Raw genomic sequence first — 24,422 nt, forward strand, 5'->3', positions numbered from 1 at the left:
TTATTTTTTTAAGCAGAACTATCCAAGTTTCCCACACCAATTTCTTGCTGCTAAGTGAGATAAAATTGGAACATGAACATATTATATGCATCACTAAAAAGGGCAAAAAAATGATTTCTCACTGAAAAAAATGGATAAAAAGAGCATAAAGCAGAATTGTATTATATGCACGTTAACAGATATTCTCTATAGATGATTACAGTCTTCATATTATAGTCTGGTGACAAAATTCACAAAATTCCTTCCAGCATTTTATGCATTTCCACAGTGAAGAAGCTAGACTAAGACATCCTTGAGGATCAGTAGTACGTGTTGTAAGTCATAAACACAAAAACATGTAAAAGTCTCAAAATCGGCGCATGCCTCAAGCGCTTTATTGCTTCTGAGTTATACTGAAGTATAAAATGTGTTTGTGTTGCTTTTTATCAGTCAGTACATCACACAGAGAGTAAAGCAAAGCTCTAATCTTGCAAGATGCCAATATGATTGTCTTGTACCAAATTTGTACTTTTTGTATCCTTTGCTAAAAAGGCTTTAATAAGCCATTGTAGCCTTCCGTATTAATTCTCACTAAAATGATAAAACCAGAAAAGGTAAAACATTCTGGTAGATAATAAAATATAATTTAGGTCCCTATACGCTACTTAATTCTTCATTACTGTAGTGCGACATTTTCTATTGGTTTATGCTTAGATTTTTTGCACTGGAATCCCAATAAATCATATGGTATTGAAGGGGTCTATTGAGTAAACTCAACATTATCTAAAATGCTATTCGCTTGCTACAATCCCTCATATGTATGCACTGCATGGTCAGTATAATAAAAAGGACTTGTTTATCCACTCAGTGTGTTCGACGGCAAGGCGTTCTGTCATGCTTATTCTTTATTTCTGTATCTCTTTCATTTTATTAACATACAAAACTTCACTGTTTCACCAAAGCAAATGGAAAAAGGAAAGGAGAAAAATAAATGTAAAACTAAGGAAAAATAAGTTCTGGTTATGAAAAATTCATTTTTTATTGATGCCACCTTGTAAGGAGAAACAGAAATAAAGAAGCAACATTTTTCTTAAGAAAATTCTTAATTCTGCTTTAAATATTCCATAGGTAAAATACGTGTTTCGTCGAATTCTATGTCTTACATTCGAATCCAAAATAATTATAGCTGTATCACACCGTATAGGCCAAACAGTTTTCATACGCCTGTTGTCCTACAGAAAGTAACAACAAACACACCATTATTGGATATCCTTTCGACCAAAGTAACTTTTGACCCAAAAACTCTTACTTCACATATTTGGTCACTTTTTTCCATATTATCTACAAATTTCCCCTAAGTACAAAATACCCAAAGTGCAACATTATAAATTAAGAGTTTACAAGCACAATATACAAACATTACCTTTTATTGTACAGTGAAGTTAACATGAAGATTTTTTTTTATTCACAGCTTCCTAGGATGTGAATACTTTAGAGTGAAAAAGTTTTGACTGTGAGTGGCTTTCAAACCATCCAACTTCTCCATACATTTTCTCTTTTATATCGAATGACTGTCCACATAGCAGCTACAAATATTTAAATAAAAGGATTTGTTACAGACAGATACTCGCACATGTATAGCATGCTATCGTCCAAATAAAATATCACAATTTTGCCAGCATTGTAATAAACATCACTGGAGTATAGCAAACAAAACTTGCTAAGAAAAGGTCACAAATTCAGATGTATCTTGCTGTACAAAATAGCACTGAAGAATGGGGCTTTTTTTGTTTTTGTTTTTTCTCTTGAGTACCCGCATAATGTTATTATAAATATTACAGACGAGGATACTGTAATAATACACAGCATTTGGGAATACTAAACTCAGATTATTTAGTACTGGATTAGGATCCTTACAAACAGGCTTCAAGTTTAGATCTAATTTGAACAAAGCCTGCAATTATTTTGGACAAAGAAGTCATTTTTTTTTTTTTTTTCTTTACACAAGTTGAATCATTTCATATGAAACACAAACAGCTTTTGGGGGTGTCTGTGCCCACTTGTTATCCAATGAGCTTTGAATAATATTTAAAGAGGAAAAAGTCCATTCCAGTCAGCGTAACTGCTGAAAGTACCATGCACAATCTCGAAATTACATCTCTTCAGCATCCACGAGTCTCTGCAATTCTGCTATGGGAGAGGGGGCAGTAGGAATATGGGTTAGGTCACTGTGATAAGTTCAAAAAAAAACTGTACAACAAATAGTACAACACTTGAGGAGACAAGTAAGTCTTAGTTCTGGTTTTTTTTGTAAATTTAATTGCACTCAGTTTATGCCAATTTCCTTGTTTTCCTCAATAAATCTTGTGAATGGTCGATTTACAATAGAATCAGAGCCCACTTTGTCCATACTAATGATAGAGGGGCTGCTACCAGTACGTGTTCGGTCCATCCCACTGGACATGTTGCTTAAAGGTGGCATTGCACTCCCACCTAAACTGACTGGGAGCTGGGGAATGCCTCCGTTCTGTATAACAGAAATTTCATTGTTTTTCATAGCCAGCCCATTTGTGATAGCAGCAGCATACTGATTCCAAAAACTGGGGTCAACATTCATTGCTCGAGCTGCCAAATCTTTCTGAAACATTTCAGAAAACTTCAGTGCATCTCCTCCTAGCAAAGCCATGGGGTTTTCCACAGAAAGTCTACGGCCGCGTCTTGCAGGTGCATTATTCCACATGTGAGTCCCCATATGGACCTATGCATAGAAAAGAAACAAAGAACAAATCATATAGGTTTTAATGTATTCACTGTATGTAATGTTACATAAAGGGGATAAATGAGTTAAAACATGAAACAAACAATATGTAAGCAACAGAATTAAATTAGTTCGATAATACAATTACCAAATACACAAATCCCTATAAAATGCCAGCACATCTAGGATATTTTAGCCCAAATGGTGCCTATAAAAAAACATAATCCTCATACTAGAACCGATAGTCATTTTAAATCTAGAGGGCGATATCTGTGTTTGAAAATATAACTTTTGTACTTGACCGGTTAATTAAAGGTCTTGTCTTAATGATATTCATAATCTGCCCATGGTTATTCATTTTATATCTTTATTCTGGATTACAAAAATGGTGCTGGCAATTCTTCCAAAATGCCTCTGTGAGGTCTGCAATTACAGATTGCAGGTGCACAAAATAATGCCAAGCATAACTACGTCTACCACAGGCATTCCTCTTCTACATAGGTATATTGTGAAACAAGAAAACATTCAGTAGCAGGCAGCACAAACAAAGATCATTTCACGTAAAAGAAAAAAAAAAACTCAAAAAACCCTTGAAAATCTCCAGAATAATAAAGTAAGTCATGCCATGGCTTGTTCAATATCCAGATGGCTGAGGAAACCTGCCTTATACCTAGAGGGAGTTGGCAGCGGGGATGAACTCTGTATATCTAAATCCCATAAATATTTTAGTCACCGATGGTAAAAATAATATTTTACCATTTTTTATCATCTATCTCCTAGATACATATTTGAGCCTTCTTCATTTGGAATAATTGTGTTTTTTAAGACTTCAATGTGGTAAAGACAAATAAAGATGAGAACCTAAAAAATTGGGAGCCACCCAAAAAGAACAAGGCTTTAATACTCTCTCTTCCTATGTCTATATAAATAGACACCAAAGTTCTTTGTTTTAGTAGCTGGACAAATATTTTTATGTTATGTCATGATTCAAACTCAAAATTTTTTTTTTTTAAAGTTTGTAGGCTCATTTTTAAAAGCCTCTTTGAACTAAATGTCCATTAGAAAGAGGGTAACAGCTTCACTCAATTAGGTGCTCACGAAATGTTAAGATTCTAGACTCTAGAGGAGATTACATTTGGCAATTATTCCTAATGGAAGAGTCTCCAAGCAGCATAATGATTCCGCACAGTTAAAAAAAAAAAAAGAGAGAATTTTTGGAAAAGTCTACGAGTGAACACACACAATGACGTAGCACATTTTGTCTACTTAATCAATTAAACAATGTAGACATAGTGCTCGGAAGGATCAATCCTACAAAGGACCGTGCACAGACAAAACAATCCTACAAACGATAGTGCACGGTCAAAAACAACCAATGATGCTGCCGTACAGAAAAAAATATTACTCCGCTCTACAGTTTCAATAGATCAAAATATACACAAAGCAAACTCAATGTTATAAGTCAGTGTAAGAAAGAAAAAATGATATTTTAATCAAAGGGTCATATTGACCGATCGAATGATTTAGACCCAACTCTAAAGAGAATTAGGAAGAGATAACCTAAAGGACCTATGCAGATTTTCTATCATAGCTCTTGGCTGAGTGATGATCATTTACAACTATTTCCAAAGTTACAAAAATATAATTAGATATAGATGAACTAGAACTGAACAGAAGATGCAGCAAATAGCTGCGATGATTTTTATCATCGAATGGGGGAAAAATCTGATATTTTCTTTCTTTTTTTTTTTTTTTGATATTTTCTTTCTTACTCTGTGACAAAAGCATTATCATTTTTTGTGAAAACCAACAAATGCCACCAAAAAAAACCACATAATCAATTATATAAACATCAGTTCTATAAGCATTCCATATAATGTACTGACGATTACGAATGTAGTAAATGTTTCTCTGGGGCGTTTGGCTACAAAGCAGAATTTTATAGATATTTAAGGGCTTGAGGATTTAAGTCATTGTCATAACAAAACTGTTGTATTCCATATAATTAACCTTCCACTTTTTCGCCTACTTGTTTGGAAAGACTTAATTTCATAGAAAGTGTGAATGTATTCACAGGGACCTAGTAAACTGCAAAGTTTACCAAACTAAATTGAAATTGCAGCTGCGTATGGTTTATAGACTATATTAATGATCGTTCGAGGGCTCATCTGCAGCATGTGCATACAGAGTTCTCATACGTACAAAGCATTTGGGCACAACTATGTCTGTTTTTTTTTTTCTTGGCAGCCTTTAGATCACGTGATGCCATTTGCTTTATGAAATGACAATGACATTTCAATCTATACAAATTCTTAAATGATGTAAATGTAATTGACTGACAGCTCTTTTCCCCAAATCCTTAGGTTTTCTTTTGTATGACTGGAGAGATTTCACCTTACCTTAAGATTCCCTTTTGTGGTAAATGCTCTACCACAGATTGTGCAACCAAATGGCTTTTCACCAGTATGAGTACGTTCATGTATCTGTAGTGCACTTGCTGAAGAGAAGGTCTTCCCACACGACTGACAGTTGTGTTGCTTGGGAGTTCGTCGTGGAGGGGGTGCCAGCATAGGAGTGATGCCTGGGCTCATCGCTGTCTGTGGTGCAGCAGGAACCTGGATTCCAGCTGGAAGGTGAGGACCTTCACCCAATGAGATCGGCTTGGTGTGACCATTCACTTCCATTTTGATCATGGCAGGCGCTGTGCTGGTGACCAGGCTAGTAGTAGTTTGGCTGGGACCTAGAGTAAAGTTGGGTTCAAATAACTGAGATGGGAGCTCTTTCAATTTGTGTGTCAGTAAGTGTTGTTTTAAATTACCCATAGTGGAACACCCACGATTGCAGACTGTACAAATAAATGGCCGTTCTTTAGTATGGCTGCGGTAGTGAATTTCCAATGCACTTTTGCAAGCAAAAGGCTTGCCACAGATATTACAAACAGTACTTTTAAACTTACCACGTTCTCTGCTCAGGAACAGCAGGCTAAAAGGGGCCTCTTCTTTGATGATTGGTCTCACGGGATTGGTGGATGTCAGATCCAGTGCACCTTCAGTTTCTGGGGCAGGCAAGGGGCTGTCAGGCTTTTCTGTCTTAAGCTGTAGTTCTGGTGGCTCTTCCTGATTAATTACATGGGGAGATTTTGATCTGATGCTTTCACTATGACTATGTGCAGGTGACAACACCTGCATTGATGAAGAGGTCTCAGACATTGCAGGACTGCCTGCACTTTGACTCTCAAGATCTCCTGCAGCAGAAGAAGAATCGTTGCTTAAGCGATCACTTTCTCCCGATCCATTTTCTAAGGTTTTTAAACCAATAAATTGCTGCCCACTCATAACAGAGTCAATCATTTTCATCTGATTTTCCAAAGCAGCAATACTTGAGATGACAGTGGGAGGTGAGGAAGGTGATGACTCAGAATATGGTATCAGTGGCTTATTAGGGTCAATTGATGTATCTTTCATGTCCAGATCATCATCCATAGAATTATCATCAAAATCCTCATCATAATTGCTCAGTGTTTCAAGATTCTTGTCATCATAGAGCTCAGAGTCCATTGCATCTTGGAAGCCCTCGGGTAAGGGGGTATTTGGAATCTGTCCACCCATATGCATACGGATATGTTGCTGCAGGACGACAGCATTTGTAAACTTTTTCTGACAAATTGGACAAGAATGCTGAACTCTTAATGGAGGTTTTGCCCGATGAACACCAAAATGAGTTTTCAAATTCCCCTTAGTAGTAAAAGCACGTCCACAAATTTTGCATTTAAATGGTCTCTCTCCTGTATGAGTTCTGTAATGCATCTTAAGAGCACTCTGACAGCTAAGCACTCGGTGACAAATGACACACTGATTTGGGTCTGTCATTTTTTTGTCAATGTTCTCAACCAGCTGTTGAAGTTTTGATGTTTCTGATGTTTGCATAGACTCTAGAAGACCACCAAATGGAAATTTCGCTTTGAACTGGTCAGGCATAGACGGAAGCACTGGATTTGGGAGGCTTGTTGATATACTGGTGTCTGTTACCGTGGGAATTGATGTCACAGGAGAGGATATTTGTCCACTTGAAGGCTGAGAAGGAAGGGCATTTGTAGGAGGAAGGGCATTAGGTTCCGTTTTTGGGACAGCAGTTGTGACTGTCAGAGCAGATTGTGGAGATTCTGCAGATGTTATCATGCACGTTTCAGTATGATTTATGCTTGGAGACAAAGAGTTGCATTCACTTGATGCAGGAGATGGCCTCTGAGGTGATCTATTCATTGGGGTAATGCTGGGTGAATCAGCATAGCTGTTAACACCTGGTATTGTAGGCGGGAGTTGCAACCCGATAGATGTTGGAATTGTTGGTAATACTGGCTTGCTATCTAACCATGTTGTGACTGGCTTTTCAGGAGGAAGAGACATTCCATATGGTATTCCAGAACTGGTTGGGACATTGTCAAGATATTCTGGAACAGGATATGGATTCATCTGAATATGGGGATACTTTTCTTTATGCCTCTGAAAATGAACCTTTAAATTGCCTTTTGTGGAAAACCGATTTCCACATATATTACATTTAAAAGGCCTTTCACCTGTATGAGAGCGCAAGTGGATCTGTAAAGCACTATCACTTCCAAAGACCTTGGCACAAAATCTGCATTTATGTTTAAAAAATGGGTCCTCAGAAGTGGACTTGGTCTCAAACACTGATACATTGGGTGGCTTTCCCTTACGATGTTTCATAAGTGCAGAAAGGGGGTCTAATGCGTTAGCAGTTGCAGCTATGCTTGCAAGTGGATTGGGGAAAATCACACTATTTGAAGAACTCTGAGGTAGAAGTGGGCTTGGCAAACTGGAAGGTGAGGTGAGGATGTTTCCATGTCCGATGGATGGAGGAGTAGATGAGCTCTGAGGATACGTAGTACTGGTTGTAGTATTGGGCACAGGACTAGGAGTTACTGATGTTGACTTAGCATTAGTTGATAGGCATGTGTTTGTATCTGTTGGTGTACAAGAGACAGAACATGGGATATTTGGAGTACTTGCCCCAGAGGCAGGCTGTGATGTGTGCTGTGGATTTTCAAATGATGGTGGTTGATTGTTAGATACTGGTCCTGCAAGGGTGGGTGGGACTACAGGTGTTAACTGAAGGCTTGCATGTGTTGTAAAGCTCTGCAGCTGACTGGGTGTTGGAATTGGAGTATTTTGTGCTGAAACTGAAGAGGTCAATGGAGGGCGTAGTGGCTGACGATTCATCAATGCAACCTGACTGCGTATTTGTTCAATGAGCTGTAGCTGGTGGATCTGCTGTTGTTGCAGCGCCATCAATTGTTCTAAAATCATTGGAATTGCCAGAGCTGTAGCTGCAGTGGCAGTACCTGTCCCACCTATGCACCGTGCGCTCTGTGAAAATTGTGCAACTGCCACTTTTGTACTTTGAAGAGTCTCTAATGTAACGTTAGTGTTTGGCATGTTGTAATTAGTCATGGAAGATGGATCAGGTATCTGAGGTAGAGGAGTAGAAGTGGTTGAGGCTTCTTGATTTGGAAATATTTTTTCTTCAGTCGTTTCAATCTCCATGGGTTCCTCTTCCTTTTCTGTTTCTTTTATATCACAAGTTTCATTATTTTCTACCTGGATAGCTTCCTCCGCAGTCTCGCTCTCTGCGTGATCACTTGAAGAGCTTGCAGGAGATGGCTCGGGAAACTCTTCTGAAGCTGGTGCTGCTACATCATCATTTACAATCAGCACGAGGGGGTTTTTAGTGCAGGTTTTCTTGTGCTCTAAGAAGTCAGTCCATTTGAAGAATTCAGCACAGCATTTTTCACAAACATTGGTCTCCTCACTTCCACTTCGGCTTTCATTCCCGCTATCCCCATCATCTGGTCCTTCCCCAGGTACTGCTAAAAGCAAATGAAAAGACTTCATAAGCTATTAAGCTGAAAGATAAAGTACTCTACATTTGAAAATTTTGCACAAGTGAAATCAATACTTTTTATTTTGTACAAATTACCCCACTTCAACAATTTTCTATGACTCCCTTTACCTAGCTAATATTTTTCTTTGCACAATCCATCAAATTATGAAGCTCTATCAATTGTGGATACTGCTTCTTAATGAAATTCCATAGAAGCCATTGATTTCCAATATTTTCATACAATTCACAGCAACCTTGTCTGTTGGGTACAAATCAAGCTTTTGATGGGCTCATTAAGATTCCCCTTTAGCATCAAGCTTCCTAATTTCCAGCAAAATTATAGATGCCTTTGCCAGTTCAGTTAACATTGCTAAACTAATCTGTAACCTTTCAAACTTGAAGCAGTGGCTGACAACACAAACTCAACCCGTTCTACACGTATGGTCTCTGACTATTTGTATGCACTGCCTTTATCCATAGCTGAGACATATCAGATTCCTGTTACTCTATATAACACTTGGATCAATACGCATACATTTACATTGGACTATATTTCTGTGAAGGCTGCTTCTAATATAACGAAATATATAAATATACTTCTAGCTATCTTTTAAGTAGGGTAACTATTAGTAAATCAGGTTGTGCTCTGGTGTACTTAATGCAGCCGAGCTATAAGATCTTAAATACATTAACCTTCGGCCTAAACGCTAAGCGCTTTTAAAGACATATTGTCAGTTTTTAAAGTAAAAAATCAAAGTTCATATGTATGCAAACGGCTTCCCTAACTGTAAATGGATTATATGCTGAAGGCTTGATATGAATTGCCTTTTTTCCTAGAAAAAAAAAAAATACCTGACACTTAACTGCTAGTCCTCTCCGAAAATAATTGATGCTGTCAAATGCCATATTTCGTTAGCAGGAAACAAAAATTACATGTTATTCCGGCACAGCATCGAGTTCACAGATTTGTGAACAAACTAAGAATTACATATTTAAACTCCATTTCTGCTGACATGTTTAAACATAAGTATGCTGCAGTTAGACACACGTTTGGTACCTATTTTCATCTATTCTTATCGAAAGGCTCTGTAAATTATATGCTTGTGCCATTGTAGAAAACCCACTAATTGGTTACACATGTTTAATTACTGTTGTAGGCAGTCACTTCCTCTGACTTGCGTTACCCTCTTGTGCTGAATAACAAGCATGTTTAATGAACAGAATTCTAATTCACACCTGATCAAATAAATAGCTGTGCTGGAATGAGAAATGAAGATATAAAAATCATTTCTAGCATTTAGGAAGCTGCTCGGTAGGAATGCACACCCATTGCTCAGAAATGTCATATTACTTCCTTGAATATTACACATATTTTTTGGGGGGGATCTGACAAAGCAGACATCAGCAATCAGAATCCATAGTGCTGAGTGGCAGAGATGGAAAATACTGTAAAATAGTAAATTATTTACAAATAGCTTTCAATCTACAACATATCGGTCTACAGTACTATCGGTTTACAGTTATTTCAACTATTTACAAATTTGGATTTTTAGTGTTATTATACTAAACCCAAACTTTTGTATATATTATTTATTTTCATATTCTCCTTTCCTTAACACCTTTTTTTTAAGCGTCCCACAGATTTGCCTCCTTTATTATGTTAATGATAATGTAAAACATTTTATCGAGCTCCACGTATTAACTCCAAAATTAATATTAGATTGGGGAAAATAAAAGATAAAACGAACATAATTAAGATCGATGAAATGGATTTCTGAAATACTTGGTAGAAGCAAATGATTTTTTTTTCACAATGGGAAGTAGTAAAAGGTCATTTATAATAGAGAAGTAATCATCGCTGATTAAGTTGACAAAAAAAATATGGTAAACATGAAATGATAAAAATTAGTTTATGTAAAAGATCTGCAAAAAAGGACCAAAGTACAAAAATAGGAACTATATTGGCATCTTCAATTGAAAAGGCCAAATTGTGAATATATCACTTCTTTATATTCTATTCCTTTTGTTTTAATATTTATTCAGTGTCCTAGAATTTGCTATTTGTAGTACGGCACATAAATGTGTTACTACAGCATTAGACTGTTACATTTATAGGATATATTTAAATGATATGCTTGAATTTAATAGAGTAAAGCGTAATAAAAGATAATCATTATATATAGAATTTTTTTTTCCAAAGCATTCAATATTGATCATGATGTGGATATAGATTTTCCTACTTTATAGTCATTAGTGATGAGCTTCAAATTTGCACAAGTTTCAGCTGCGAACCCACCGATAGGTCTAAGGTGCAAACTATTTTACTACTTCAAGTATACTTTTGGATCCCTTCTGCAGTAATGTTCTGTGTAGTAATGGGAGCAGCTGTGATGTACTTTTTTTTTTAATCAAACACACTATCATGTTCAGAATCGGTCACTGAGAATTGGCTTTTTTACAGCAGTTTAAAAATACAAGAGGCATGTTTCTCTTCAAGTGGTTTCCTGTAGAATTGGATGAATTAACACTGCCTGGATTGTTTTGCTTTTTAATGTATTCTGGTGAAACAGTAGTGTGCTGAATTACCTCCATGAATGTGCACACGTAAATTATCAGCTGTAAACATGGTTTACCTCCAAATATCAATATTACTGGAAAACAAGTGGATAGTAAATGCTTATTATTTATGAAACCGCTACTCAGTGTAAAAGATAGATAGATAGATAGATAGATAGATAGATAGATAGATAGATAGATAGATAGATAGATACAAGATGTTGATAAAACCATAAAGCCAAACCATGGCATAAATGCAGTACACCAATCTAATACTAAACTAATAAAATAATAAATGCTTAAGTAGATTAAAGGTAATTACAACACACTATAATAGTATTATATATATAGATATATATCTATAGATATATATCTATATATATTCATATATATATATATATATATATATATTATATATATATATACACTATAGAAGTATGTCCAGGAATGCCAATTAATTAGCAGCTCATCTATCTGGAAAAGACGTATATTACTATCCAATACAGCCAGCATTGCTCCGATTTCAGGCAGTCATTTGAATGACATCTTGCAGTGCACTTCAATTGCAATTTTTCCTTGATGTGTAACTTTAAGAGGAGTAAAGAAGTGATCGGCCAATACAGATATTAAGGTCTCCATTAAGTTAAGTAAAATTTGAGTAAGTGAGAAGTGTCACACACACCGAAGAACACTATGCTTAGCAGGCCTGTTTAATATTTAATTGCTGCTCCTGTCCTTAATGGACTTACAAAATAATGGCTGAAACAGAAATATCGGTTCTAAACTGCATATAGTTCACTTACAAGATGCATTTCGCCTACATTTTTTCAGTCCATGTAAATAGTAAACTCTAAAGCGCTGTAAATTAATTTTCTGAACAGGACCACACAGGGATGACTTGTAGCAAAGAGGATAATGCACCAGACTGAATGCTAATACTATATGTAAGACAGCATATGCTTCACTGCATGCTCATGAGCAGGACAGATAGACTGGTTCTTATTTTAATGAACATTTTCTATGATGGTAAAGAATAACCTTCAGTATTATCAATTCGTGGATGATATTACAATTTGAAACAAGATAGAAACTTAGATAAATAGATATGAAATAGATAGATATGAGATAGATAGATAGATATGAGATATATAGATAGATAGATAGATAGATAGATAGATAGATAGATAGATAGATAGATAGATAGATAGATAGATATGAGATAGATAGATAGATAGATAGATAGATAGATAGATAGATAGATAGATAGATAGATAGATAGTAGATCCTTGGGGTTCACCTATTTATAACTTGCACTTCTGACATATGACAACAAGAAATAGGTTCTCAGTTAATGGTATGTTGGGTGGCAAATTAGACTATTATCTAAAAATTGTATTCTATGAAAAGGCTGCATTCAATTCTGCATTGAATGATTAACCTTCCGCTGATTTTCTTATTCCTTCAAGATCCAGAGGACATTATTTCCTACAATTCTAAACCAATACTACCCTGTACAGCTATATCTAATAATACATCTTACATGATAACACTATGATTCCAAGTTATACCAGGGCCAGCCAAATGAACCATAGTATACTACAACTTCAATTTAAGTTAAAATGTTAGATCTAAATGAGTTTGTTTCATGAGCATCTGTATGACGAGAACAGCCCATGTACGAGAACTGCAGATACTCCATTGCTATATACTTTTACTTTTCTGTTAAGCTGAATTGCCCATGGCCATAACCTGGATTTCTGCATGTGCTCATGATATTACAACCAATTCCCTCTTTCTATACATGAAACAGCATATAGGTGCAGCATCCATCCCGGCAGAGTGTACAAATATATATGTGTGTACATAGAAATGTATTTCTTATAGTGCAAAGTGGTTTTTCTATTTCTGGACTGATTTTACTGAATTCTAGAAAACTGTTTGAGAACATTTTGTTTTCTTGCAAATTAATTCTTTTTAACTCTTTATGATGGCTGTGATTCCCATAAAAGAAGATGAATTATCGCATACAGAGCCCAAGCTGTGAAACAGGAGGAGACAAATAGAGACCCCTACTGTGTTCAACAATGTAGTTGAAATTCCAGACGCAATAGAAATTTTTGCCCTCTTTCAAACACTACAATGGCTGTCAGCATAACAGTGAACAGTGGAGGGCACTATTGCTATGCACAATCTTATAGGCCTAGCATATTTAGATTAATCTATTCAGTGGCCTAAATCTCAGAATTTGTTAAGTAACAACCACCTGTGGCATAGTCACCAAATGTCTTCTTGTCTTTTTTTCCCTTCTTCTTTTTAGTTTTGAGATCATGAAAGCAATCCATTAGCCACTTAAACACTGTGCATGGAGACAAGTTTAACATCTCCAATTTCATTAGCAAATATGCAGATTACAAAAAAAACATAGTTAACTACGGAAGAAAAATGTCTTGTTTTAAAAGGTTGATATCATTCGTTCGGTTGACTTATCCATGGTGTATACTAGAATCCGAAGTCAAAAACAATAAACTGTTACATTTCAAATTCAATGTTTTATCATTGACAATAATGTATATATATATATATATTTGTTTTTAGCAAAAATGTATTTCCAAGAAACAAATCAGTAATTTCAATTGAATTTAAGCTTTAACGGAATTGTTTTTGTACTATTGTGCTGTTTTCTTTCTCTTTAATCCGTTGTCATACGATCTATAAAATAAATATTTTAATTTAAAGCTTATTACCAATGACAATACCTTCAGGGAACACAATATATTAGATAGAGCTTCAGGCTCCCTATTAAATTAGACTGAATAATTTTAATTAAGTACAGTATGTCATGTAATTTATTCAGAAGGGGGGGGGGGCACTACATACATGGTTCATGGTTTTCAAAAACACGACAAATGAGTTAACCGGCCCAACTAATTATATAAATTCATATCTCTAAGGAGAATGTGATTAAAAGTTGATCTGTAGGAGATGATACACTGTATTAAGATAATTATTTTTTTACATTTGCACAGACTAAAAAAGCTATTATGTAGGGATGGATAACAGTAAGATAGTATATCTATATATACATCTATCTATATCTATATCTATCTATATATAGATAGATAGATAGATAGATAGATAGATAGATAGATAGATAGATAGATATAAAATGTATGTAATTGAGCACTGTTTATCTAGCAATATCTAATGCTATATAAAGTGACAATTTGAATGACTGAATGGGAATTTTTTTTCCCAAGCATAGCATAATATAGACAATTTGTATTCTTCTTTTACAGTCTATATTGGCAGAAATATATCCCTGGCTAAATATACCGTGTATATTCAGCCATGCAGGAAACACATCATTTCCTGTCTAAAAAGTCCTATTAAAGACAACCGGCACATACTGGTCTATGTAGCATGTAGCAGGATCTGTAGGTAACACTCAATTCTAGTGTTAACACTTATCACAACTGAAGCAACCATGCTGCCAAGGTCAACTGCACAGATGTACTAATTGTATTATGAGCTTGACATCTAGTGGCCACCCCTGGCAGGGCAAAACAGGCAAAGGTTAAATCAGCCAGCCTTGTCAAAGCACTTCTAAACACCCACCCTCAGGGACAAGCCATTGGAAACCTGTTGGCACTTCATGCAGTCCCACCTTTTCAATGTCACCAAACAAAATGAATCTCAAGTGTATGCTGGGCATTAATGCTTAGAAATAAGACACTAATAGGCTGTCTTGAAAGAATTTAAACAGGGCGATGTTGTATACCAAAAAAAAAAACAAAACAGAAACAACTTGTAAAAATATGTTTTTCTATATAATACCATCTGTGTATAAAAGAATATTTATTTGCAAACAAAAGTCCAAAAAAAGAGTGAAACAGATATATCGAAACATATTCAAAAATATGTAACCACAACCTGTGGTGCTTTTTCTTACGAGTTCTTCTAATGGGCCTTCTTCACTTTGCAGACTTAAAGGATGCTACACAAATTACCTATTTTTTTTGTTTTTAAGCTACCAATATTCTAAAAGTAAAAATAAGTCATTTTAGCGTCTCTTTTATTTTAGCTATATAGAATTAAAACCAATGTTGCATATATTTTTTTTTCTTTTTGTTTGCTTTATAGCAAATGGTCAATTGGCAAATGCTGTATCCTTCTGGTCATTTAAGATCAATAGGAAGAATACAGGAGGATTAGCTTGTATATGATGAAGAAACCTGACCCAGTTTTGCCAGATTTCTCTCCTACTGAAAATAAAAAAAATAACCACTTGTTTAACAAATTCTTAATAGTCAATGGTGTACTTTTCACCTCTGTACAAGGCAGCGAAACCACACCACTCATCTAAAAACAATCACTCATGTGAAAGTTTTTGTTTTTTTTTAAGGGTAAAGACTATAGCATCTCATTGTTATTCAGCGTTCATTAGTGCCTCTAAGAATGATGGTTGACTCAAGCTGTAACATAAAGCGAGCTTAAACTCTTTCCATGTCTGATGCTGGCTACATCTTTTAACTTGCTGATAGAACTAAATATATACTGGAAGCTGCAGAAAGTACTTTTCACACTGCTGAGCTCTACCGATTCGCACTGGAATAGATAACAATGACATTTGGATGTGTTGGAGAGAGGATTTTACGGAATTCTATTTTCTCACTTGATTTGCAAAGTTTTAATTTACGATGGGATGGATATAAAACAAACATGTAAAAAAAATACTAGATTGTCTGATCTCCAATATTATTTTGCAAGATAGATTATGTTTAGATAAGCAGTTCAGTGGTCAGTTATATTAAAAACACTTCAATTAAAATACAATCTGATTTGTTTTATCATTACAATTAATTTATATCTCTTCTTTCTTAGTTTCAAATAAAGAATTGTTTCATTTCATCGGGGCTTGTAATTATAGCCTGCAATTAAAGCTGCACAATCATGTCACAAGCAGGGAAATAAAATATGGAATATATAAAAATGAGTGGCTACATCATCTATATATCTTTAGGGGTTATCTATGGACTGATGGACATAGATATTAATTGGTACAAGTGAACTGTAGAGAAATAAAATATGAAAGCTGATACATTGTATAAATTGTTGTCAAATGAATTTTAGGCAGAATTAATTAATTTGTCATCCTCTTAATTAAATGGATACTTTATCTAAAACTGAATTAAAAACACATAGCATTATATTAAGTATGGTATCAAATCTTTCTTCTTGATACCTAACAGTATCTCCAGACAGCAGGATTTCACAAAGTTCATTCAATCTATTTATTTTTGCTAAAACTTAATGTTGTCAATTTCGGAATGTGACATTTTAACGGATTTTTAATGTCGTCATCGAGTTTTACCCTTTCACAGTTCGGTTAACGACTGCAGAATTATATAGATAGTTTAATTTTTGAGGTTACACTGAAAAGAGATTTGAAGCTATTCAGACCCCCTCAATAAGCAAAGCTTCAAAAAAAAAAATCCTTACTGGGCTGCAATGTAGCCCCTTTGATGGAAAAGGCTGTCTTTCTCATTCCGTCGAAATAAATCCATTCATTTGATCGTGTAGTCATTGAGTGCAATACAAAACAAACCAAGTGTAAGAAATGCTAAGTGATGAAGTAAACAAAAAAACATTTCCATGACAAAAACCTCCTTTTGCCCTTCATCTACAGACCATATGCAAGGGTTTCTTTTTAGCATATCTTCTTCTCTAATCTCTAGTGACACAGCTACATAGATAAGACTCACTGTTAACCATAAAAAAAAACAGCTTCCAAGAAAGATACTTTCTTCCTAAATCCAGGAGACTCTTCTGATGGCTGCTCACAATGGCTTGTTCTGTTTAACGGAATAAAAGGGGAGCATCTGGGAATCGCAGCCTAAAAAGGACACGCACCAAGCAAGGCCTGTCCTCCTCAACACCTCTCCTCTATCATTAGTGAGCATGATACGGCTACTTGGAGGCAGGAAGCCTACCAGATTATCTCTTCTCATTTTAGGAGAGCAGCTACAATGTCTCCTCATCTCAGGAAACTTCAACCACTTGTGAAGTTTTACACTATTTCTGCTTCTCAAGAAATAACCTGCTTTTCTTAAGTCATAAATTATGAAAGTTGGGTAAAGAAAAGTCGAAAGAAATAAAATAGCAGAAATGGAGAAAAATAAAGGGAAAAATAGAAAAATGTAAGGTGAGCTCCACTGGTTTTGGTTGATGGTTGCATGAGTGAACCTAGACTGTATAAACAGTAGGTCATCAGTCCATCCTGAGTCCTCTATGGGATAAACTACTGGTTCTAATCCCTACTTCTCCCCCGTCCCTTTCAACCACAGCTTCCAAAACAACCCCCTACCCACGGGATCCCCTCACCTTTGGCTGAACCTGGGAGCAGCTCCCCGGCAGAGAGGGCAGGGGCAGGCATGGAGTGCGCCTCTTCTTGTGTGTGTGTCTGAGACATCAAGAGAATGTACAATGTTTCCGGAAAAGCTTTCACAAGCCTCGATCTTTCTCCATCCCCAAAACAAGATCAGCAGAGCCCCCTCCTCCTCCTCCCTTCTCTATTCCCCCAGTAGTTGCAGGGAAGGACACAGACTGGGATGGTACAAGCTCCTGCTGATCACTGGAACTTTCCCTCTCTGTATCCTATGTACTCCAACAAGGGAGAGGTCACACCTATTGTAGGGGGCACTACCCTTTGCCACCGACCCTTGTCATGGGCACTACTGTCTTTAACTCTGCAGGTGCGGCTCTAGGAAAAAAAATTCTAAATATCCCTCTTGAACAAATAACTTTTCCATCCTTACAATGTAGAGGCTGAAGTGGTCAGCTGTGCATCCTGGGAGTTGACAGCTTTAGCACTGAGGACACAAAGTTAGGAGAAACTTAGCTCTGCTATCTGTATAGAATGCGAAGAAAGCTCAATAATCTTCTCCAGAATTAGTCTCTAGTGCAGGAGGGAGACTTGGGCTCCTCTACTAGCTTTGGGAAGAAAAGTGCATTTTTTAGTTAATAATGGCCGTGACCGGCACTCACCGCTACTGTCAGTGATCGCCTCTGTGCCACCGCCGCCGCCGCCGATGTCCTCGTCCGATCTCAGGTGCTGGGGCTTGGCTTGCTTACGACGAGACATGCTGCTGCTGCTGCTGGGAGCTGGGACTCGTCGCTGCTATTTTGCAGATACATCAGTGGCAAATAAAAAAAAATAGTTCACAAATAGCCGAGTTGGAAAATGAGGGGAATGAGCCGGTGCCGGTGCGGGGCGCACTGCGCATGTGCCGGTGGAATGGGAGTCATACAGGGCGATTATGTGCTGGGGGAGAGGGACGGGCTCCGGTAATTAGCTGCCGCCTCTCCTCCCGGGCGCACACAGGCAGGAGGGTCACATCCTCGCCGGTCCGGCGACCCTCGTGTCCTCTGTGCTATCTTCCAGGGATGCGAAGAAACTTTTGTGCTCGTCTCCCGCCCCTTCTGCTCACTGCTGTCCTACTCCATTCCACGACCTTGCGCTCTCCCTTCCACGTAGGATGCCATCCGCCGATCACATCGGGACGATCGTTTAGGTGTGGATGGAGGGGATCGCTTCCCCGGGATGGAGGGGGTGGGGACCGCTGGAGCGCGGCACACTTGTGACTTTCCTCAGCTGCTGGATGCGTGTGGCTGGTCCCGTCCCCGGCTGAGGAGCACACTCGGCTCCCAGCTGCCAGGGAGGGGGTGGTGCTGGGGGTGGTGGAGCAGAGGGGAGGGAGCCAGCTTGTGGAGAAAGTGCAGCGCTGGGACATGTGGCACCCCGGCAGCAGGTAGCGGCACTCCTCACCGGCTGTGCTCCCACCTCCTGTCCGGTAACTCCAGCGCTGAGGGACGGAGGAGATCCCGGGACGAGAGCGGCAAGTGGGACCTACCGCGCTGCCCCGATGTGGGCTGCTGCCGGCACTACTATTACTGCTCTGTCCCTGTCGGCACTACTACTGCTATGTGCGCTGCTGCCGGCACTACTATTACTGCTCTGTCAGCACTACTACTGCTATGTGCGCTGCTGCCGGCACTACTATTACTGCTCTGTCCCTGTCAGCACTACTACTGCTATGTGCGCTGCTGCCGGCACTACTATTACTGCTCTGTCCCTGTCGGCACTACTACTGCTATGTGCGCTGCTGCCGGCACTACTACTACTACCACCCTGTCAGCACTACTACTGCTATGTGCGCTGCTGCCGGCATTACTACTACTACCCTGTCAGCACTACTACACTATGTGCGCTGCTGCCGGCATTACTATTACTACTTTGTCCCTGTCAGCACTACTACTGCTATGTGCGCTGCTGCCGGCACTACTACTACTACCCTGTCAGCACTAATACTACTATGTGCGCTTCTGCCGGCATTACTATTACTGCTCTGTCCCTGTCAGCACTACTACTATGCGCGCTGCTGCAGGCACTACTACTATTAGTACCCTGTCCCTGCCAGCACTACTACTGCTATGTGAGCTGCTGTCCGTACTGCTATGTGTGATGCTGTCGGCACTACTGCTACTATTACTACCCTGTCCTGTTCCTTCTATTATTACTATGTGCTGTCCTATCAGCACTACTGCTACTTTGTCCTTTTCATTCTATTATTACTACTACCATATTATTTTTCTGTGCACTACTACTATTACTTCCCTGTCAGCAGCGCTCTATTACTACCCTGTCCTGTCCACTTAATTACTATTATGTGCAGTCCTTTCAGCACTTATACTACTACTATTACTACCCTGTCTTGTCCGCTTTATTACTACTTTGTGCGGTCCTGTCAGCACTACTATTACTACTATTACTACCCTGTCCTGTCCACTCTATTACTTCTAGTATTACTTTTATGTGCAGATGTGTCAGCCTTACTATTACTACCCTGTGCTGTCCACACGTTTACTACTATGTGCAATCCTGTCAGCACTGATACTACAATTACAACTACTATTACTTCTCTGTCCTCTCTATTACTACTACCATTGCTACTATGTGCAGTCCTGGCGACACTACTATTACTACCCTGTCCCTATCAGCACCACACTGCTATTACTACCCTATCCGCTCTATTACTACTATGTGCAATACTCTCAGTCCCTCTCTATTAGTACTACTGTTACTACTATGTGAGATTCTGTCAGCACTACTACTACTACTATTCCTATCCTGTCCCTGCTCAACACCACTCTACTAGTACTACTACTATGTACAGTCCTGTCAGCACCACTTTGCTACTACTATTACTACTATGTGCAATCCTGTCAGCAGTACTACTATTACTACCTTGTCCCTGCTCAGCACCGCTCTACTATTACTACTATGTGCAGTCCTGTCAGCACCGCTCAATTACTACTACTATTACTAACCTGTCCCATCCCTGCATTTTTATTACTACTACCATTACTATGTGCAGTCCTGTCACAGCTCTATTATTACCCAGTCCTGTCCCTGCTCGGCACCGCTCTATTGCTATTACTACTATGTGCAATCCCATCAGCACTGCTCTACTACTACTATTACTATTGCTTCTGTCAGGTCCTGTCAGCACCGCTGTATTACTGCTGTTGCTATTATTACTTCTGTCCAGTAAGTTCCTGCTTAGCACCGCTCTATTACTACTATTACTAATTCTGTCTAGTCAGTCCTGCTCAGCACCGCTCTATTACTACTATTACTACTTCTCTCCAGTCAGTCCCTGCTCATCCTCTAGAGTCCTCACCAATCACAACTTACTGGAAACGGACAGAGAGAACAAACAAAACACTGTAATAAGGGGTCTTATATACAAATACTGACACAGCTTATAGACCAAAGGCCATAAAAGTTCCTAACTTCCAAAGCCCTGCTAAGGTAAAATGTTATCAATGCCATCCACAAAGATAAAATAGCTACAGTAAATCCTATTAGGCCTCACCCATACAGTTGATTTTGTGGGAGAACGCAGCTTAGTCACTTGTTCATTCCCACAACACCTTCTGCTTTCACGATGGACGTGTTAGTTCACAATTCATGATGTTAGAGTTTTCAAACTCCTCATGTTATTTCGCTATTGCAGGCTGAACTAACAAATCCAACAAGCACACAAGCATAGGGTAACAGCTGGTATTTAAAGCACTGCACTCTATGGAAGTGTAGCATGGAGACAAGAATATCACAGTCAAAGCTGCCCATGTCATCGTCACATATTTGTCAGTGTTGTGGCTATCTAACCCATCATTGATCCATTGATTACATAGCGCTATATTCAAATTACAATTATCAATACACTTTCAAACAAACTATTTCTACAACAGACTCTTCTTGTAACTGCATTCAATACAGGTAAATATGGCCATAAAACATTTAGTTGAATTGGCTGTAATAGTATGCCTAGCAAGAACCCAAATACTCCGCAGGACAATTACTCGACCAGCATCTCCTTGTGTCGTATTATCATATCACTAAATGTCTATCATCAAACCATTCATAAAATCATAAAGTGAAGTCAGCAGGTAACGAATACATGAGATAACTCAGCAAGCAGCGATCACTTATATACATCTACAGCCACCAAACCTTCCAAACTGAATGTATACATGAATAGATATGGTATATTTCATAAGGTGGAGTTAACAATTACTCAGCTAGTAACTAATACGCTGGCCAACTACCTAACAATTTCACATGGCAACCGAAACCTTCCCAAATTAACAAAGACATAAAGTAAGAAATGTATTTCTGATAGAGTGGGGTTAATAGCTACTCAGCAAGTAAGCATTACATGAGACAACTGCTCAATTAGCAGCTCATTTTATTTCAGCACAGCTACCAAACTATTCCATGTTAGATACAGAGATTACGGAGTGGAAAGAAAAGGATTTCTGAAACAAAACTGACATTTTGTAACATTATGAGTAAAGCAATGTGTCAGTTGCTACATTTAATCCTTTGAGCTGAAGCACATGCAGTGCATGCATATGTCCATCATGTACCACATTTGGATAACTTATATTTCCCCCTCTCCAATGCTGGTAGATCATTTGGATCCCTTAAAACTTTACACCTTCAGGGCTGCTTTGATTCCATCCAGAAAAGTGTTTAGAAACTATAGGATTTCAGAATCTCTCAGTATTATTGAGATGTTCCCCAATTCTAATATGACTTGCTGGCTCTTCTCTGCACATACTTCAAACTGAAGGGGTATTCTAAAAGGTACTGTAGCCTACATGTGTAGAATTACAGCTGATGTACTTCCTAATCTAATATGTCCCATCACTAGCCCAACTAAACGTCTTCATCAGGCTTTTCAACTTAATTTTAAACACATTTCATTTTCTACAATCAAAAGATCTCCCCATCCTCCTCACCAGAGCACTTTGGACCAGATACTCCTTGGGTGCTTTTCCATATATATATCTCTTGGGTTTGCTGGCAGGAAGGGACCGGTGACACCATCTTTCTTCAACATATGACAATTGCTTTTCATTATCCTCTCTACACTTTTATATTCTTTATAGAAACCAGTAATCATTCATTCATTACCCATTCAAAATAATATCCTCTTTTTTTCTATTCCCTTTGGATGCAAAATGTCATTTTTCTCTGTACTTCCTTGAGAGGGAATATGAATATAGTTTCCTGACAGGGGAGATGGAGAGGTCAAGGACTGTAGGCAGAAATTATATTTTACATCGGAAGGAGCGTAAAGAAGGGGAATATAAATCCTAAGGATTTACCAACATTGGAGAAGGGGGAATATTGTTAAGGAATTATCCAAATGTGCTACACGGCGGATAAATCTAATGAATGTGCTTGAACCCAAAAGGGTTAAATGTAGATATTGATGTGATGATATATCAGAACTTCTGTTTTTTGTTATTGCCTGTATGACGACACAATAATCTGAGGATTCAATATGGAAAGGTTTGGTTGTTATGTTAACTACATATTTGTAAATAATTGTTAGTTTTGGAGTTGCCCAATGCATCCATTGCATTCTGAGTAGTTTTAACACCACTTTCCGATAAACAATACATATTTTTGCTATATATTCCTTTTGAAAGGTTTTGGCTGCGATATGTAATATTATGTATTTGTAAGGAATTGCTATTTAAAGGGAATCTGTCAGCTCGAACATGTTGTCCAAACTACAGGCAGTAGGAGCTGAGCAGATTGGCATATAGTTATATGGGAGAAGATTTGGTATAAGGGTACATGCACACAGACTTAAAAAAAAAAAAACTGGTCCAAAAATTGGACAGAAATAGCACCCATTCATTTGTATAGGTATATGCACATGGGCCTTTTTTACTCACACTGATAGAGTAAAAAAATATTGCAGCATGTCCTATTCTTGTCTGATTTTAGGAGGAGAATAGCACATGTCAATGTACGGTGTTCAGCGGACAGCAAGCGGACGGGATGTCCGAGTGCTGTCCGATGTGAGTTGTGCCCGAACATCTGGGGGTGCAACATTTTTAATGGCCCTGTGAAAGGCATTTCACATATATTTTCAGCATTTCTCCTTCTGAGCTTCTGAGCTGAACAGTCCAATGAGCAGTCCTATCAGTGACTGACTGTTCATATAGGTGGAGCTGCCAATCACTGATAGGACCGCCCACTTGACTGTTTAGTATAGAATGTGCAGAGGTTTAAATGAATAAAATACAAGTTATACTGAAGCTTTTCCCATAAAACTACAAATTAATCTGCTCAGCAACTCCTGCTATATAACCTGATGCCTGCAGTTTGGACAATATGGCCCCCTGTCCATGGGCGAGGTGGAATATTGATAGCGGTATTCTGCCACCAGGGAGCAGAACTATCAGTTCTCTGCGGTCAGCCTATCTGACAGATAGGTGAATTGCGGGATTTGAGTCCCATGAGTGGAGAATCGCTATGATTCTCCGCTCGTTGACAGCAATGCTATGGAAAGCGTGCACTACGTTACTCGTGGCCAGATTATGGCCGTGAGTAATGCAATGCAACATCGCCCGTGGACAGGAACCCTATGTTCGAGCTGACAGACTCCCTTCAAGCAACTGTTCAATGTATTTCTTATCTAATGTATAATTTTGAACAATATGCATATATAGTTGCCATATACACATATTTAAAAAAAAGTGTTAGTTAAGAGATTGACCCATGTATTATTTATCTATTGAATATGTTTAACTCCACTTAGTACATGCATTTATGTATATATTTCATTTGAAAGGTTGCTGTGTG

General features: G+C 38.0%; 1 protein-coding gene across 4 annotated transcripts; it reads right to left on the reverse strand.

The window, feature by feature from the left end:
* Positions 1 to 1,027: 1,027 nt before the first annotated feature.
* SALL3 (spalt like transcription factor 3) lies at positions 1,028 to 18,845 on the reverse strand. Of its 4 annotated transcripts, none has more exons than XM_066579470.1 (4): positions 18,239 to 18,845; positions 5,694 to 8,621; positions 5,137 to 5,477; positions 1,028 to 2,737 (listed from the first exon to the last, which is right to left on the reverse strand). In XM_066579470.1, the coding sequence occupies exons 1-4, from the start codon at positions 18,333 to 18,335 to the stop codon at positions 2,306 to 2,308; spliced, it is 3,798 nt and encodes a 1,265-aa protein (XP_066435567.1). In that variant the 5' UTR covers positions 18,336 to 18,845; the 3' UTR covers positions 1,028 to 2,305. The 4 variants fall into 4 exon arrangements, with proteins under 4 accessions (XP_066435567.1, XP_066435566.1, XP_066435568.1 ...); XM_066579469.1 differs by having other exon boundaries at positions 5,694 to 8,624; XM_066579471.1 differs by lacking the exon at positions 18,239 to 18,845 and adding an exon at positions 17,576 to 17,653 and having other exon boundaries at positions 5,694 to 8,624.
* Positions 18,846 to 24,422: the final 5,577 nt, after the last annotated feature.

The sequence above is a fragment of the Eleutherodactylus coqui genome, chromosome 9 (genome assembly GCF_035609145.1).
Source record: "Eleutherodactylus coqui strain aEleCoq1 chromosome 9, aEleCoq1.hap1, whole genome shotgun sequence".
NCBI lineage: Eukaryota > Metazoa > Chordata > Amphibia > Anura > Eleutherodactylidae > Eleutherodactylus > Eleutherodactylus coqui.